Source organism: Entelurus aequoreus, linkage group LG03 (assembly GCF_033978785.1).
Source record: "Entelurus aequoreus isolate RoL-2023_Sb linkage group LG03, RoL_Eaeq_v1.1, whole genome shotgun sequence".
Taxonomy (NCBI): Eukaryota; Metazoa; Chordata; class Actinopteri; order Syngnathiformes; family Syngnathidae; genus Entelurus; species Entelurus aequoreus.
This window is the reverse complement of record NC_084733.1, coordinates 41,179,011-41,199,278: the sequence shown is the minus strand read 5'-3', so window position 1 is coordinate 41,199,278 and position 20,268 is coordinate 41,179,011. Positions and strand designations below refer to the sequence as shown.

At 40.1% G+C, this 20,268-nt stretch overlaps 1 protein-coding gene across 1 annotated transcript in view; it reads right to left on the bottom strand.

The window, feature by feature from the left end:
• runx3 (RUNX family transcription factor 3) overlaps positions 1-20,013 on the bottom strand; it is a 63,235-nt gene extending 43,222 nt beyond the window's left edge. The window contains exons 1-3 of the mRNA XM_062041817.1: positions 19,385-20,013; positions 18,896-19,052; positions 18,005-18,109 (exon numbers count right to left, since the gene is read on the bottom strand). Coding sequence (XP_061897801.1) covers positions 18,005-18,109; positions 18,896-19,052; positions 19,385-19,642 — 520 coding nt within the window. The 5' untranslated portion in view covers positions 19,643-20,013. The remainder of the gene's footprint in view (positions 1-18,004; positions 18,110-18,895; positions 19,053-19,384) is intronic.
• Between the last annotated feature and the right edge of the window lie 255 nt (positions 20,014-20,268).

Genomic DNA, 20,268 nt, shown 5'->3' with positions numbered 1-20,268 from the left:
TATTTGCAATATACATGGACTTGATAGGCGACGGATAACAAGCTTGAATTGAATCTGACTAAATGAATCACACATTAGAATGAGAACTATGTCTGGACTGTACAGTCAGTGGCAGACATGGTTATAGGATTAGAAGGAGATACTGTGTTGCAGGGATAGTCAACTAAATTGTTTTGGGGGCCACATTTCCGGGGGGCCAGACTTCTACCTTCACTATATAAATGTGAGTCCCTCACAAGTGTGCCACCAGTTGAATCACTCAAATGATGAAAAAGGGAGGACCTAAAACGGTCCCCTCCAAGGTTTCTCATTGTCCCATTGGGTTGACTTTTTCCTTGCCCTGATGTGGGATCTGAGTCGAGGATGTCGTTGTGGCTTGTGCAGCCCTTTGAGACACTCGTGATTTAGGGCTATATAGATAAACATTGATTGATGGATTGATGATAAAATGGCACTCTGAGGAACACACAAAGAAGTTGAACAAATGAATACTAACTGCATCTGAAGGCAACAAGCGACACAATAGTTACATAAATCACATTATAAAAGAATGTGTGACTGCCAAAAGGGAGAGGACTTAAATGGGTGCCTTGAGAAAACGCCTCAATTACGTATGTCACAAGTTTGGCCCCAGTCGTCTGTTTGCTAGCAAGGTTAGAATGAACTGAACTCTTCGCCAGATTTGGCCCCCCGGCAGATAGTCTGCTGTACTGCTTTTCTGGAGACATTTGATTTGCATGAAAAGAGTTAATCAAAAGGCTTGTGGAACATGATCCTAAGTTTGTTCATGTGAGGCAGCAGTTGCCTCAAACTGGCATGTGAGCAAACTTCCGTTCCAACAAGGTTTCAACATCTGTTGAGCAAAGCCGTGCACACCTGTCTTTCTCTTCCTCCTGAGCCCCCTTACAGCCTGGTTGCCACCCTGTCCTTTCCGCCTCGCTTTCTTAAACTTCCCCTTTTTTCTTTTTTTTCTCTACCCGCACCGACACGCATGCAACGTCGTGGTGCATCATCACAGCCGCAGCAGCAGCGTTCCCAAGGCCACCAATCACACATTAGGTATTTGGAGTTGGCCAAATCAAAGTTCTTGTTTTGAGGCTGACCCTGAAGGATGTGGCTTTTACCCTTGGTTGGTGTTTGTGGCTGTCTCGTCTGGGCCTAAATGAGTCCATGTTTGCCGCACGCAGACATTACACAACTGAAAACTCATTTACATAAGACTTTTTCTTTCTTTCATAAGACTTTTGAGAATAACACACTTTTTTGTGTTATAATTGAAGGTGAACGATGACTGAGGATCTTCACAGAAAAATGATATGGGTCTTTCAGACATTTTTATTTTTAAAGGATCTCAGCACTCTCCCTAGTCCCCCAGGCAGATGCAACATTCGTCTCGGGGGACATCAGCAGTGTGAAAACCCCCCTCCCATCAACGGAAGTTGCTACATGAGACTGCATGAGCAGAGAGCGCTGCCTTCCTTTTCTGATAAGGTGATAAAGTTGTGTGTGTGTGTGAGAGAGAGAGAGAGAGAGTGTGTGTGTGTTAATGTGTGTGTGGAGTAGAGCCAGTGCCACATAAGGACAGGTTGAGGCAGGCAAAGGGAGGTGAGAGGTGCCAAATGCACCCGGATTCCTGACCAACACAACAGCACCCGTAGCATGCTTCAGAGCAATCAGCCCTCTTTTGTCCCTGATGTATGTGCACATGTGTCATTACTGTCTTCTACAATGGACTGGAGGAGGATTTTCTTTTCATACTTTTTTTTTGGGCTGTTTGCCAAAGGGCTTTCTCAGCGGTGCTTGTGGAGCACAGACGCCCCATTGGGGTAAAGTGACATGTCCTATTAAAGTAATGTGTTGCTATTAAGTGTGTTATAGCAGCGGTCCCCAACCAACGGTCTGGGGACTGGTACCGGTCCGTGAAGCATTTGCTACCGGGCCGGAGAGCAAAATGTAATAATTTATAAAGGACTGCATTTTCTCCGACTTAACTTTGGCCTGTCCCACTAGACCAGGGGTGTCAAACTTGTTTTCAGTGAGGGCAATAGAGGGCCGCTTGTAACAGAAAATAATTAATGAATTTGCCTATGAATTTAAATATTTTACATAAAGAGTAAAACGAATCTGTGGATTTGACCACTGTTTTTTACAGAAAAAAACTGGCAGCTTATTTGCCAGACTTTTACTGTAAAATATATGGTGTTATTTTATTATTATTATTTTTACAATATATTACTGTCAATAGAAATACAGTACCGCTGTTTAATTTTATTTTGGCAACTCAGCTGTCAGTTTTTTACCACAATAAAATGTGGTACCATAACATCATCAACCGTGGATTTAAAAAAAAACAAAAAAACTGACAGCTCAGTTGACAGAAATGCACTGTAAAAAAAAAAAACATTGGTCGTTTTTTTTTTTTTCAACTTACAGTAATATGCTGTAAAAACAACTCCCTAAATTTTACAATAAAATCTATTGGTCATTTTTATAGTGTGCAATTTGATGGATAACTTGCTTCGAAACCATAAGTTAAGCAGATATTTAAGTATTTATTTGGATTTTGACCAACAAAGTTAGATAATATAATATTTGTTGCAATATTGGACACTATTTTTTTCCTTGTCAAACTAGAAAAAAACCCCAATACCTTTAGTAAGAAAATAAGAAAGTAAAAAAAGAAAATATAAGGTATTTTATTGACACATATTATTTCCAGGCTTTTGCGGGCCATATAAAATGACGTGGAGGGCCAGATATGGCCCGCAGGCCTTGAGTTTGTCACTTGTGCACTAGACGCACCAATGAGCTTGTTTATAGATGTACAATAAAAACTCCTCAAAGGAAGTTGCCATTTGTTATAACTTTGTGACATGATACAATGCACATTAATGAACATCCATCCATCCATCCATTTTCTACCGTTTGTCCCTTTCGGGGATGCGGGGGGCACTGGAGCCTATCTCAGCTGCATTCGTCAAATCTAAATGTGACAGTTTGTAGCCAAAGGCTGATTTTCATCAGCATTTCATTGCAAAGAAACAAGCCCAGGGCTCCCCCTAGTTCAGCGTTATAGTGAGTTGTATTTTTCACAAGTGGAAAGCCGGTCCCTGAAAATAATGCCTACATCAAACTGGTCCGTGGTGCAAAAAATGTTGGGGACCATTGTGTTATTGTATAACGTTCATAGTGAATGAGCTTGCTTAGTTTGTGTACACATGTGGCAGTCCAACCGACGAGGCGTTCGGAAGGATTGGGGGTGGACTAGAGATGTGAGGTTTGCAAACAATTCAAGTCTTTTATGTGAACTTAGGGTGTCCCGAGCCAATGTTGATATCGGTCCAATATCAGCAAAAAGAAAAAAAACGAGTATCGGATTATATCAGCTTGCATCTATAAACTCCCATACAAGCTGATGGATAACTTGCTTTGAAATCGTAAGTCAAGCAGATATGTATTTTCAATAGATAGATAGATAGTACTTTATATAATAAATTATATAATAATCCATCCATCCATCCATTTTCTTTCTCCAAAAGGGACAAGCGGGGTGTGCTGGAGCCTATATCAGCTGCATTCGGGCGGAAGGCGGGGTACACCCTGGACAAGTCGCCACCTCATCAGAGGGCCAACACAGATAGACAGACAACACTCACACTCACATTCTCACACTAGGGCCTATTTTAGTGTTGCCAATCATTTTCAATAACAGATCCTTGAAATACTTTGTTGTATGATCAGAGAATAATAAAGTTTAGAAGATATCCAATTACATTTTCTCTGTCAAAATTGAAAAGACAAACACAGTTTGCAAAAAAGATGAAGTGGTTCATTGACGCACATTATTTGTAGGCTTAAATGATATTGGCCCCCGGGGTCTTCAGTGTGACACCTGTGTAGCTGGGTATAGGCTACTAGGAACTAGCAGCTACAAACTAAATAGGCACACAATAGCACACAAAGCTAGACATATGTAATAAGTGTCCTTAATCTAACAATATTTCAATCTAAAATATTTGTCAATATAATCAATTATCCAATCATTATAGTTGCATATTACTTACACCTGCAAAGTCTCCAAGGCAGAAGAGTGTTAGAAAATATCCAGTAACAAACACGTCCGCATTATCATGATCTTAACATGAATTATGTAGGCGTCTTAAAAAAAAACAAAAAAACAATTACCACTCTTCAACTTAAAACAGCATAAATCCATTCCCAACATTTTTTTTCTAGGCGTGACAACACCCAAGTTAAAGCGCAATGCAATATTTGTAAAAAAGAAAAAATCTACAGTATCTTTCAAGTCTGGAGCAACAAACAACTTTAACTGATATAGCTCGACAATAGAATTGTTAGATATCAGGAAATATATTATTGAAATTGATGTCTCTGTCAGGCCTTGTTTCACTGATTCCATCAGCTTTTGTAAAATTTGAAGATATAGTATTTATTCTGTCATATAAATAGGCCACTTATTAAAAAAGACATCATAGATGTTAATATACAATTAATATAGCCATGAAAGATCAATAATAAGGTTGCCTAAATGAATATACTGTAAGCATGTCAAAGACTACCTACGCCCCCTATCAAAATTAAAAACGTTTTATTCCACCTGGATAACGGCAAACTTCCAAAACTTCACTCAACACAGACATCATAACAGCTTACCTTTAAGCATTTTTACCAGCACCAACATTTTGGAGGAAGGATGAGGGGACATAAAAAAGATACAAATCTAATAAATACATTTGTGGCAGCATAGGAGAAAGTTATGTACAAATTGCACATAACTGTGGTGCGTTGCAGGACCCTCAATTGAAGTTTGAAACAGAAGTGTCACTAGTTTTTAAAGACTAGGAGGCCTAACTCCTAGTAGAGGCACTAATAATAACATGATAATAATAATACAAATTATGTATTATTAAGAATCATATCATCCACTGATGATAATCCCACGTAAATCAGCTACTCTCCACTTTACACTCTGAGGTAAAGGTAAACCTGACAGATTTATAATTGGCTACCTTCTGTTACCATTAGTGGTTTAACCCTTGTGTGGTGTTCATATTGTTGTTACTCAGCCAGTGTTCGTGGGTCTGATGGACCCTTTGCATTTTGTAGCTTTTAATGCCTCACAATCAAACACTTTTATGTTAAAATACTGACTTATCCCAAAAAACCTCTGTAATGAAGTGCTTCGAGAGGCTGGTAAAGGAATACATTGTCTCCAGACTTCCCCCCACATTCGACCCATACCAGTTTGCTTATCTCCCTAACCGCTCCACAGAGGATGCCATCTCCTCTGCACTCCACCTGAGCTTAGCACATCTGGAAGGAAAGGACACACACGTGCGGATGTTGTTTCTGGACTTCAACTCGGCATTCAACACCATCATCCCGCAGCACTTGGTGAGCAAACTGGCTCCCCTTGGATTCAGTACACCCCTATGCAACTGGCTGCTTGACTTCCTCACAGACAGACCCCAGTCTGTGAGAGTGGGCAACAACACCTCCAGTGCCATCTCCCTGAGCACCGGCTCCCCCCAGGGCTGCGTCCTGAGTCCATGTTGATGACCCATGACTGCTGCGCCAGGTCCACTACTAACCACATTGTGAAGTACACGACAGTAGTGGGCCTCATCCGTGACAACAACGACATGGACTACAGGGAGGAGGTGAAACATCTGGATGACTGGTGCAGAACCAACAACCTGGTCCTGAACGTCGACAAGACCAAGGAGATCATTGTCGACTTCAGGAGGCACCAGTCCAGCCACGCTTCACTCTTCATCAACGGAGATGGTAAGCAGCCCCAAGTTCCTGGGGGTGCAGATAACTGACAATATAACCTGGTCCCTACACACCGGAGCTCTTGTAAAAAGAGCTCAGCAGCGCATGCACTTTTTGCGTGGGATGAAAAGAGCACAGCTCCCTCCCCAATTCTCAGCACATTCTACAGAGGCACTATAGAGAGCCTACTGACCAATTGCATCTCTGTCTGGACTGGAGCCTGCAGTGCCTCAGACTGGAAGTCTCTGCAGAGAGTGGTGAGGATGGCGGAAAAGATCATCAGGACTCCTCTTCCTCCTATCCAGGATATTGCAAAAAGCCGCTGCCTGACCAGGGCTCAGAAAATCTGCAGAGACTCCTCCCACCCCCACCAAGTACTGTTTTCACTGCTGGACTCTAGAAAGAGGTAGGTCCGCAGCCTCCGTAGCAGAACCTCCAGGTTCTGTAACAGCTTCTTCCCTCAGGCCGTAAGACTCTTGAACGCATCATAATAATCCCCTCAACTCCCCCCAAAAATGGATGAACTCACTGGAATATAAAGACAATATAACATACATCCATAAACGTAAATGCATATGCAAAAGTGCAATATATTTATCTTTACAGTAATCTATTTATTTATATCTGCACCTAATTGCTTTTTTATCCTGCACTGCCAACCAGCTAATGCAACGAAATTTCGTTCCTATCTGTACTGTAAAGTTCAAATTTGAACGACAATAAAAAGTAAGTCTAAGTCTAAGTCTAAGACCCACAAACACTGGCTGAGTAACAACAACATGAACGTTGCATGGAAATTTCTCTGCCAGTTTCTGCATCCCACAGGGATTCTTCTTTTGTGTTTCTGCACCTGCGGTTCCCACACAAGGTTGCAACATTGTTTGTCAACACTCTGCACTCATTTTGTCGCACATTTGACCCTCTGATGTTCTGTGTACCTACACTCTGTCCTCCTCCTGTCTAGGCCTGCTGTGTGTGTGTGTGTGTGTGTGTGTGTGTGTGTGTGTGTGTGTGTGTGTGTGTGTGTGTGTGTGTGTGTGTGTGTGTGTGTGTGTGTGTGTGTGTGTGTGTGGTACACAGAACATAAATGTCCACACTTCTATTAGCCCCGGGTCCAGTGGACCCCGGACATCTTATATGTAATAGAAATGTGTAGGGGGGGTGTATGGTGTGTGTTCATTAAATATGTATTCTGATATATGTTCTTCACAGAAAATGAGCCAAAGCCAGTGAGTCTCAGTTTGAAAAATGAATTAATTGTATCATTTTTCTTTTAATAAAAATCGAAAACGGGTCCCACAGACCCCGAACACCACACAAGGGTTAACTGAACACATTTGTTTTAAAACTGTCCATGTTTTTCATAATTACTAAGTTTATGTAATAACAATTTTTGCCAGTCCAAAAAAAAATACTGATGTTTACGGCAGGCGGTCACTCACAAATTCAAAATATAAAAACCTAATTAAGGTTTTTACATGTGTTTTGATAAGCTGGTTTCAACCAAATCCATGCAATAATTCGTTTTTTAGTGCATGTAAAAATACCAAGTGTGTGTGTATGGGAGCGGCTAGGGTGGGATGGGGGACTTTTAGGAATCTTGTGTATGGGGACCCAGACTTTGGTGCTACACTTCTGTCCATGAGTCCATCAGATAGAACTATTTGTATAATTGGCACATATTGGTAAAATGTTAAAGTAGAGTTGTTTTACATGGAAATCCCTCTCAATATTTCAAAAATAAATCTTCCTAATAGGGTCGATATTAGTGTTTTTAATGAATTTGAAATATTCTTATCTTATTACTGCAACCAGTGATTGTTTCCTTGATAAAAATGAGTTACTTAGGGACGGCGTGGCAAAGTTGGTAGAGTGGCCGTGCCAGCAATCGGAGGGTTGCTGGTTACTGGGGTTCAATCCCCACCTTCTACCATCCTAGTCACGTCCGTTGTGTCCTTGGGCAAGACACTTCACCCTTGCTCCTGATGGCTGCTGGTTAGCGCCTTGCATGGCAGCTCCCGCCATCAGTGTGTGAATGTGTGTGTGAATGGGTGAATGTGGAAATACTGTCAAAGCGCTTTGAGTACCTTGAAGGTAGAAAAGTGCTATACAAGTATAATCCATTTATCATTTATCATTTATTTACTTTTAAAGAAAAAGGAAATATAAAAAAATGAGCCAGAAAAAAAACTTGTCTCTCCAAGCACCACCATGGTCAACATTTAAATACAGTAGCGTAATAGGCCCGAGTTTTCATTAAAAACAAGGCATAGTGTTTATTGCACAAGTATATTTAACATTTTAGGCCACCGGAACATTACACGCAATTTGAACAGTAGCACTGTGTTTGAATATAGGAAAATAAAACACTGCACTTGTGATTACAAGAGAGTACCGGTGATTTTTGTCATACCACTGTTGTAAGGGAACGGCTCCTCAAGATCAGGCTCTCTTCAAAGAGCACTAAATACCATCTCTCGGAGAAACGCGGGGACTACAATGTCAGCAGATGTGTCAAACGTCTTCTCCCCTTTAACACCTATATTGTGCAACTGACAACAATTGAGTAGCGTGTGAAATAAAAAATGTGTGACTTTTCCACACCGTGCTGGCATGCAAAACACTGCTTTCCACTTGAGGTGAGGTTACACACACACACACACACACACACACACACACACACACACACACACACACACACACACACACACACACACACACACACACACACACACACACACACACACACACACACACACACACACACACACACACACACACACACACACACACACACACACACATAAAATGACCTCTCTTCTTCTGGGATGTTTTCAGCTACAGTTTTACAAGCCAAGGCTTCCTTCTGTGTGTACCCGCAGGATTACAACCTTCTACACTCCTGGAAACACACAAAAAAGGCCTCATTTCACTTATTATTTACTCGCTGTTGCTAACCTGTAAAGCCTGAAGAAATAAAGATCCAAACCACATGGGGATGGTACACAAAGTCATTTCCAGTAAGCGGCAGGTGCTTACTAAAACACAAACACACACATACACACACACACACACACACACACACACACACACACACACACACACACACACACACACACACACACACACACACACACACACACACACACACACACACACACACACAACTCCACTCCGACCAGAAAAATGGTTTATTGTCATAATGCAGCTGAGGAGAAAATATTCCCCCCACTCACGGGCCATTTATTTTTTTCGGAACTTTTATTGAATTACGCCTGAAAGCTTGTAATGGGTCCCTCCTGTGTGGGTCCGAGTAAATATGGACGAGTGAGGACACACAGAGCGAGCATTTTACTTCCCCTGGTAGGTAAGTAAACAGGAAAGACGCTTGGCTCGCGCGTTTGGAGATGGAGGCGGCAGGCGAGCAGTGGCGAAAAACTGTCTTCCTCGCCGCCTTGACTTCCATGATGCATCACAATGAATTCATAGTGTTGTCTGGAGCCTCTGTAAATAATTTGGTAATTCATAGTGTGTCTGCCTGTTCTATCTGGCGTCAGCAAATATAGGGGGGAAATTTTAGTCTGAGTGGAAAAAGAAAGGGCACTAGAGCTTGAGGCTATTGTGGCTTTCACAGACATCAGCTGGCTTAAAGAACTCATAATGCACTCTTCCACATATTTTCCTTTTTGCTGGTAAAACTGCGTCTTGGTAGAAGAGAAAAGGAGAGGACAAAGTGCCAGTAATGACAAAATAGTATAAGTTCTATAGATGAGGCGTTTAGACTTATTTGACTGAAAAATACAGTAATTGGTCACGGTATTTGGAAAGAGGTACAGTGATTAAAAAGGACAAATCACTTGAGGTTTGCTCTGGTACATTTAATTGATCCATAAACATGAACAACTCTTCGTTTATTCAAAATGAAAGAGGGTACATGCAGATCATGTGGCGTTCAACTTTCTTCACTTGTCACAAGTTTGTCCAATTTCCTCAAGTCAGCCAAACTAATGTATATTGAAAATGTACTACACTCAAAGTTCGATATAACACGGTCATTGGGGTCAATAAAAAGATTGCGTTATATAGAAATCCTTGTTTTTTACCCTTTTCTTTTCGCTGTAGCTCGACTGCCTAAACCTACATGATGGATAGTGCCCTCACGTAACGTGACGTGAATGGTGGATTGTGCTGCCAAGTCACAGAATTGGTTGGGCACTATCCATCAGTAGGTTTGAACATCACTAAGTCAATATTTTGTCATTTTGATTGAGTTTTTTTTGTTTTTAAATCCTTCTTTTTGGAGACTTTCATAACATAGATTTTTAAAAAATGAGAATCGATTCTGAATCGCACAACGTGAGAATCGCAATTTGAATTTGAATCGGTTTTTTTTCACACCCCTAATACATATATATATATATATATATATATATATATATATATATATATATATATATATATATATATATATATATATATATATATATATATATATATATATATATATATATATATATACATGTATATATATATATATATATATATATATATATATATATATATATATATATATATATATATATATATATATATATATATATATATATATATATATATATATATATATATATATGTGTGTGTGTGTATAATATTGCTGTCAAAAATAACAAGTTAACTCACGTGATCAATCACAATTATTGCATAAATTATGTATGTTCACAAAATATTTTGAACACATATACTCCTATTGCATTCAAGTAAAACACTTTAAAAAATGTTACCGGATGACATTCTGACAATAAAATTGTGTTTGTGTCAAAATAGTGTGCTCTCTTTAAAGTTAATTTAAACTATGCAATCAAATGCACACATTTTTGGTACTAGATATGTATCATTATCACTATGAAGCCAAGTAAAGAAAAAAATAAAATAATCATCAAAGAGTTGCATGGTGTTCTTACTCAGTTGCATACATACACAGTACAGTATGTATGTGCATATGTACCGTATATACAGTACTGCATATAGGTTAGGACTGTCAAAAACAATGAGTTTACTCATGTGATTAATCACAAAAAAACATTGCATTAATCATGTGCATACACAAATTAATCATTTTTATTTTTATTGCTCCTATAGTTTAACCATGGATGGTTACCTGAATAGCAGTGCAGGTCGTTACACCGTCAGTAATCAGGTTGATGCATACGTCAGTGCAACGATAAGTGAGGACACAGACTGGTGTGCGTGCTGGCAAATTTCCTTTCAAAATGCACCCTAACTGGACTTTAAATACATCTGTTAGCTTGTTTTGAGCAAATAAATGTAACATTCAAGTAGCCTAAAACATTTTTTAAAATGTTCATGAATGGCATTCTGACAATAATATCAAAATTGCGTCCAAATATTGAGGACCTTTACGTTCATTTAAATTACGCAAGTGAGTAATAACCTGTGTTAAATCGTGATTTATCCAAATTCAAAAGTGGGATTATTATGAAAAAAAATAAAACCGGCACTAATGCAAATAGACAATAGCTGCTGATGAGTCACTATATCTGCAGGTTATTCAGTTTATCCGCCAGTCACAGCGCGAGGCATGAACAGTAAGGAAAGCACCCAGCACACGCCCTCCCCTGGCACTGATACACCCGCAGGCCTTTTTTTTTTCAAAGACAACCATCTCCATTTTCAAACATCAACGTTGCCTTTGAGTGAGCAATTCGCACTGAGGCCGCGAGCCTTTCATGTGATTTGTGGAGCAGAGGCGTGGCCCTGACTTAAAGCAATGGAAGCACCTGGCAGGTGCATGAGCTGCAGCGCCCGCACATATGCACCTTAATGCTCAAACACACACATGTGTGTGCAACAGCACCCATAGTGGCTTTTGTTGACTTTATGGCAGCACTGGAGATTCATAGGAAAAAGAAGCAAATGTCATTGTGGGTCTATTTGCATACTTTGAACAGAATGTGTGCCAAATGCAAATGGCCACACACACACGCACACACGCACACACAGGTTCAGTCGTGTTTTGTTGCACGTATTTATTCGACTGGGCGTGTACAGCTACCTAGAGATCTAGGAATATAAAGGCGGAATTGGGGTATGTGCGCGTTTTTACTTACATATCATGTATTCATATTATATTATTATAAGTTACATTATATCATATTATATTATATAATATAATATAAAATGATGTTAATATAATTTATATATTGTTTTCTATTTATTTTTTACACATTATTTCATTTCATCATTAAACAATGTCATAACCAATGAAGAAAGTGTTATTTCTAGGCATTTTTAACAGCTATGATCGTGATTTAGAAAAAAAACACATCTTGCAAGCAAGTCTGGGCAGTTTGAATTCAGTTAAAATTGTACATAACTTGTATGCATCAAAAAGGTAAATTCAGGTGGAAGTCAATCAAATTAGCCTAATTTAGTTTTAAATGATGCATTGTAATTGAATAGTATGTTTATTGTTGTATCAGCTGTTTGTAATGTTTTGTCCCTCTCTAATTTTGGAACAGGGTGTCACAAGCTCAAAATACAGTACAGAGGGCTGTTTAAAAAAGCGACTCACAAACAGTGACTTCATGAAGGTACTGAATCATCTGAGAGCAGCAGATACAGAAATACCGACAGACCTCCTCCCCGCCTGTTAGTGAATAGGCAGCGGCTGATCTCATGCATAAGTGAGGCAATGAGAAGAGCACCAGAAATATAGTTGGAGGTTTCATTGGTGAGAAGAACCCTGCAGGGTTGTGTGGTGTGGAGCTATCTGATAGCAACGACAAACAACTTTTTTGTCGTTTTTTTTCCTCTTAAAACTGCTTCTCAGAAGAAGAAGAAGAAGAAGAGTGGGGGCTTTCAGTTGTGACAGTTAGTTGTGCTGCCAGTTTGGCCTCAGCAGAAGTTTGATAATAATACGAAAGATAGATCGAGTTGAGTGACGCATGCCGGATGTGTGATGAGGAAATCAGCAGCGAGGAAGACGAAAATACTGAGCTGAACACGCAACCCAAATTGTGTTGAGGGACAGAAGGCTGTGTGAATGCACCACCCAGCTAACCTATATTGAAAGTGACTGAGTTGTGTGCATATAAGCAGACCTATTGCTGGCGTAGTGTGCTGTCAAACTTATTTTATTAAATCAGATTAATCACAAAATGATGAATACTTATTGGCATGTTTATTAAGGTCATTTGCAGTCATGTTAAACCGCAATGTATCATACTATCGAATATTTGACCTCTTTTCAGGTAGCTGAATAAGAAACAAAGATTTCCCTCACCACTATAACCATGGACTATGTTTCATCAAGCCATCCCTGTCAATCAAAACAGATAATTATCATCTTGGCAATACTGTAATACAGCTCTTGTACGGACTGTGCAGATTATCCAATGTTGTTGCCAGTGAGCGTACGTTGATTTATAAAACAGCCTTTAGCACATCTTATGTCAGGGGTCCCCAAACTTTTTTACTCGGGGGATGGGCTATATATATATAGATAGGGGCTGTCAAAGTTAACGCGCTAATAACGGTCGATACCAATACCGATACTGATCATGTGCATTAACTGTACATTTTTTTTATGTATTTATGGTGAGTGCTATTGAAAGTTAAACAATATCAACACATTTTTTAAACTAGTTCCTTAGTTTCTCATGCTATTTTAGTATAATAACCACCAATAGTAAACACAAACTAAAAAAAAACCAAAACTATCACCTATTACGCATTCAAATCCTTTTTGCCCTCAAAGTCCTCACACGCCCAGGGAATTATTCTCTAAACTTGTAAACATCAACAAAAACATCAACAAAATCACGTTGAGAAAATACAAATAATGACCTTATCACTCTTGTATCGATCATATACTGATACTACCCTTGGTATTGACGCCACCAATTTATTGATCGATCCAATCCTCCTTTTGCCGTGTCCCGTACTGACTGTGACAACGCTGACACACCAACAGTTGTCATATTATCCTCTCTCTAGACTCTTATTAATCTACTTGTTAATTTCCTGTTAATGATTGCTTACTTTCTGCTGTAACGTGGTTACATCTACACTTCTTAAACTTCTTCAACTTAGCTATTAGCATATATGGCTTTCTCTCCATGTGTAACATGTTTAGCTCGTCCTCCAGTGTTAATAATACTTGATAATGTTTCTTAAGATACTAAGAAATATAATGTATTTACCATAATGACATACAATTAGCTGCTAGCCACTTGTCAGTTTGGCATTTTGTGATCGGCATTAAAAGGCATTAATCGACAATACTTCTTTACAAAAATCATCAGATACCGATCTGTGACCGATCGATCCCTAACACATCCCTAATTCAGATCTCTTTATCCCCCGTTGGGTGATGAGTGAGTCCCACTTCAGGTCAGTGTACAGCTGAGTTGAGTAGACACCTAAATGGGTGGTGTCCTATATTAAACAGTGTCACCTTTTCAAAGTGGGCCAGGGTAAAAGAAGCACGGCCACTCTGACGCCACCGGCTGGAGCTGTAACACTTCACACAGACAGCCGGGAGACGTCCTTTACTGTATGCACGCGGGTTATTTCAAGCGGAGACGCTTGCAGATGCACATGTGAATGCATTTATGCACACACACACACACACACCATCGGACCCAAACCACCCGCACGCACATACTCACTGTTTATTATTATCTAGTCACTCCCTTTTTGCACCCACTGTTCTCTTACGCTGCTGCAAATAGCGTGCAACCTTGCAAGGGAGGGGAGGGGGTACGATGCCCCCCACCCCCCCCAATGTGGCACCTGATACCACTCTCTCTGTGCTCTGTTTTGACTGAACTAAATCCCCCCCTGTCCCAAATATCCCCACGCACAGACATGAGCGCAAGCCTCAGCCATCCGCCTCGTTTGGACACCTCCGAAACCCTGCACGCTCCAACCATTAAAAACTGGATCTGTCCATTGGAATGGTCATGAAAACCTATCCATCTCATCTATCCCAACTTGAGCTCATGAAAAATGGCACGCATTGCTGCCGCCATCAGGGCCCTGACTCCTCTGGTCACTGTTCCTCTTCATCACTCACACTAGCGGCAGTAAACCACAGGAGAATGCGACTGTGGTTGCTAACAGCGTTGGAAGACCCGACTCTATACTGGGGATGACAGTTTTTAAGAGTCCATCCTGGCCTGTGTATTGGAAGCCTACTTACAGTGTGCAGTACTGTATGACCTGACGATTTTACGACGGTCGTCTCTTTCCACATCGTGCTTCAAATATTGTTTTTGTAAGCATATTCTACAACATTTTTAGCCTAAATCGAACATTTTCCAAGCATAAAAATGGTTAAATGGAAAAAAAAATACCAACACTACAACAGTAGGATTGGCCATTAACAGAGACCAAAACCAATTAGATCATGCTGTTCAGTATTGTGGACAGGCAGCATTGCTATATTGGAGTAGAAGAGTGTACTGTAAAAAAAAAAATCAGGATTTCACAGCTTTAATCAATATTTTTCACAGTAAAATACTGTAATCAATATTTGTTGTAACTTTACAACAAACGACTGTAAAAAATGTGATATCCTTATATTTAACGGCAATTAACAGTAAAATACTGTAACCATAGTCCTCTGTAATATCACAACACATAACTGTAAATCCAAACTGTTTATCTTTTAAGGGGTTCCATAGACCACGTTGCACACTCTTGTACAGTAGGTGGCAGTATGCTGTTAAGACGAGAGAGTAACAATAACATTTAATTTGTGAAGTTACAGCATTCAGTTGTAAGTGTATTGAAATTAACTGTAAAATCAGAGCTCTGCTGTTACAGTTAATTGCTGTAAAGATAATTCACAGTAAATGTTACTGTAAATGTTACTGTGAAAGTAATGTAATTATTAGCCAGTAATTTGCCGTAGATTTACAACGGAAAATTTTGCAGTGTGTTATTTCATGTAAAGAGGGCTCTCATAGCGTCGAAAAATGTATTTAGAATTTAACACACATGCTTTTAATGCTCTAGCTATATGGAAACATTCAACTTATAATCAATTAAATTCACCTACTTCTCGGAAATGTATTGAATAGCAATAAACGAGGGATTACTGTACAGCAGTAGAATTTAGTGCTGTTTGGCTCTCCTGCGTCAACTACTCAAACAATGTGACCTAACCCACTAATGAAATCAACACAGAAGAGAAACCTGACAAATTAAACAACAACGGCGGTCATAAAGCAAGCACATACACGTGTCAGTTTGTTAGTTACGCAAACATTTAGTTGTTTTTATTTCCTTGCAACTGGGAATTAATTTAGCTTGTCTTTCAGATGCAATGGAACCACCGTTGGTGAGCCATAAAGTAACATAGATGTGCTGTCCAATAAAAAGCATGCACAGTGTCTGTGCCTTATTCCCCCTTGTAACAAAAATCAAACCTGAGTGTATGCAAAATTTTAATTGGACTGCAACAATATTGATAAACTACTTATACCACTCTTAGTCATCGTCTAGTTTTAGCAACGGATGGGCATACATAAGAAAAACTAATCAGTGCCTCGGTCCGGTGCTAAACGAATGCAGACTTCATCCCCCTGCAACAAGTGCGGTGACATTGTGCATCTATACATTTTTGTAAGTAATGCAGCGTCTCGACTCTTTTTCAACTTTATTGCAGAGCTTAACACACCAACAGCAGCCTTTATAACCCTGTTAGCGCCGCGTAGGTTAGCAAGTATCCACAGCAACAACTTAAACAACACGGCACTTCCCCATTATGCAGCAATGACGGTTATGGCGAGCGAGGTTGCACTCAGGAACACCCGGATTTTTGAGCATCAGACATTACAACTCAAGTAAGTTGTTTTTGTGCACGGTGTCCATATATCATGAATATGTGTTGTAGATTGTATTCCTTATTTCTGAATGTATTACCTATAGTTATCATATAGTTTATACCACTGAAGTATTCAAATTACTAGTATGTTAACCTTGAATGTTACAAAATTCCATACAAGTAAAAAGGTATTGTTTTTTTTGTGTGTTTTTTATTTTTTATTTATGTTTTCATGATTTTTTTAATTACCAGTTTTGGCACCGTTTTTAAAAGGGACCTATGAATTTCATCTTTTCTGACTCATAAATGTTGTTATTAAGTTGGATACTCATGTTAAACAATGCCATAGCGTCAAATCATAAGGTTCATGCAGTTTTGGATGCCTCTGTTCGCGGGGTTTTCAGTGACGTCACACAAAGGTGGACATACTTTTTTGGACATTAAGACAAGCTCTTAGCCAGGCTATGAGAAAACCCAGAAAAGGTAAGATAACATATTATTTTCACCTAATCGTGGCTTGCACATACTAACACTGACATGTGACATGCAGTGACATAAACACAGCAGAAAACAGCTTTTGTTATGCAGAGTCTGAATCGGTCGGCGAGTGTGCAGGTGCACCTCATGTTGTGACTGGGTGAATCTATATAATGTTATTAAGTTTATTTTTGATAGTGTCTGGCCAAAAAATTGTGCAGATGACTTCAAGTTATATATCTAAACAGTGTACATTTAAAAAACACACAAAAAAAAAACATTTTGGAGCAGGTGGGGTGTGGTTTCATTTGTAATCTGGGTGCTCTTCCACAATGGACGGCTTGCTGATATACTCTAAATATAACTCTGAAGCAAATTTACACATTATTTACACCAAAACATGTCCAACACATATTATCAAGACGACAAGGAGGTGTTTTAAATGTAAATTAAAATAGGTCCCCTTTGAAGTACCGATATGGTACTAGTATCAGTTAAAATGTAAACGATACAAATTCCTAGTTTTCGCACATCCCAGTTTATTACAAAACCTGTTTTCTGAAATGTTGGGGTTTTTTTCTGCTCATCAACAGGGTGTGCAGTGTGTCTACCAGGTACGGTAACACGGCAGTTGATACCCCAATAGAAAAGGCGCCAAAAACCGATACGGAACAAAATTGATACTAAATTAATGACCATTGCCTGGCATGGAATACTACAGCCCTAGCATGTGTGAGAGGTGACATGATTTAATTCCCTCACCAGAACAGAGTGGTTACTTAACCATATGTGTGTGTGTGTGTGTGTGTGTGTGTGTGTGTGTGTGTGTGTGTGTGTGTGTGTGTGTGTGTGTGTGTGTGTTAGTGTGTGTGTACTCACTGCGTGGTTCACGCGGCCCGTCCACAGTGACCTTGATGGCACGGTGGTAAGTGGCCACTTGGGGTGGTCCGGTGAAAACAGTAATGGTCAAAGTGAAGCTTTTTCCTACACAAAACAGCAATGCATAACATTTTTAGATTGATGAATTTTGAAGTAATTTTTTAAAATCACTTTGTGGGTCACAGTTCAACATTTGCACACGCAGCCTCTAAACTGGGTAGTGTGTGGTGTCGCAGAGGCCCTTTGGTGTTTTTGAAATTATAAATGAGAAAAAGCATGCGGGACCCCCTCAGTGGAGGGCCTGACTGTGGGTATATGACTTGGATTATTGAGAGAATGTGTTCCAGATTGCCTGAAAAAGGCTCACAGTGATAGTTTATTGTTCAACAAGAGGCTCTTTAGTCTCATCTGCATGCAAGTCAGCAATATGGGAGACATTTGGGGAGTTTATCATGTTGCGGCCATGAGAGAGACATCTCAAACATCCACCATTGAGTTAATTTACTGCATAATGTGTGTGGTCATCTAAAACATAAGCTGCTTCTATTGTTTATTTCAAGTGATTTTCCACAATAATTTCCACTATAATTACTACCAAAGAGATCTAAATGGATGGCGGGAGAATATTTTCAAATATGCATCAACCTTTAGCTCAAATTCAAAAGTATTTAGAAATATCAAAAAATACACAATTGTAGTTTTTTTTTAGGCGAAAATAACCTTAAATGTGTGTTTTATATTTGCATTCAGTTTGTGCAGGAATCATAAAATCCATCCATCCACGTTCTATAATGCTTGTCCCACTCGTGGTCAATAATAAATAAAAACTTTTTTAATGAACAATTTTGGCGTATAGGTGCATATCTTTTTTTTAAATTTGTAATAGTTTACCTCGTCCGCTCCTTCCGACGAAGCGCAGGTCGTTGAAGCGGGCAACTTGGTTCTTCATTACCGCGGAGGCGTTCCGCAGCTCGGCCGAGTAGTTCTCGTCGTTACCGGCCATGACGGTGACCAGGGTCCCGTCAGGAACATCACCGAGGGCCACCACCTGCACGACGGGGCCCAAACAATTAACATAGAGCTCCAAAACCACACATGAGGCTATATTAATGTTAAAAGTGTATCATCTGCAAAATGCAAATAGTTATTGCTTTTATTGCACATTTTCGCAGGTTTGTCTTATTAGATGCTATGACATTTGCACGTATGTCTCACAAAAAAATTGCCAAAATTATTAGTGCATCATTGCCAATTATTCATTATTTGCTGTAATTTATTTTGCATCATTAAAATAATTTCAAGTACATGCGTGTGTTAAATGGCAGCGTCATGTTAATGCGATAAAATAAAAAAAAATAAAACAGGTTTATAAAAGCGTACCTTAAAAGCCACGGGGAGTGTCTTGTTGCACCTCCAGTGCGACGGGAGGACCGAGCAGAGGAAGTTCGGGCTGTCGGTCCGCACCAACTCGCCGGCGTGGTCCGCCAGGACGTCCACCACGTTCCTGGTGTCGGGTCTCGCCCTGAGGGGCCCCGGGGCGGCCATGGCCCCGTTACCGTCTACGAGCTTACTACAGGGGAAGGACGTGGAGGGCGGCGTGAACCGTCTGGTGGTGGGCGGCTCTATGGGAATATGCATCACAACAACAGCCCGGGTCAGTGTCTGCGGTGCGGGGGAACGTTGCTGCTGAGGAGGGAGGGAGGATGCGCACAGGGACGCCCGCAAAGCAGAGGGAAAAAGTTTTACAAATCCAGAATTCAAATGTCCGAAATGGAAGCCAAAATATGCCAGAAAAGTCTCCGGTCGAAACTTTCTAATAAGAATTCGCGTCCTTCTCTTGCGTAAAACGTGCGTAAAAAACTTTATCCGTGTCCACGCCAAACGCACACACGCGCGCGCGCACACACGCGGAAAAAAAAAGGTCCAGCAAAGTGAGTGTATGGAGGTGTGCGTGTCCCGGCAAAGATACGTCCCTCTACCACACAGCGGATTGTAGACAAGAAAAGACGTCGAGAGGCTGCGTGGAGTGCGGCGGTATTATTTTACCCGAGTCACTTTAGTCTTTAGTGGGCTCCAGCGCGTAGGTGAGCTCCACCAATCAATCTTCTGGGCTGGGCTTTCAGCGGACCAATCACATTCCTCGACGCTGAGTTTGGAGCTTTCAGCAGACCAATCAGACTCATCGCTGCTTCTTCTTCTTCTTCTTCTTCTTCTTCTTCTTCTTCTTTTTTTTTTTTAAAGCTTATTAACTGTCGCAAACTTAG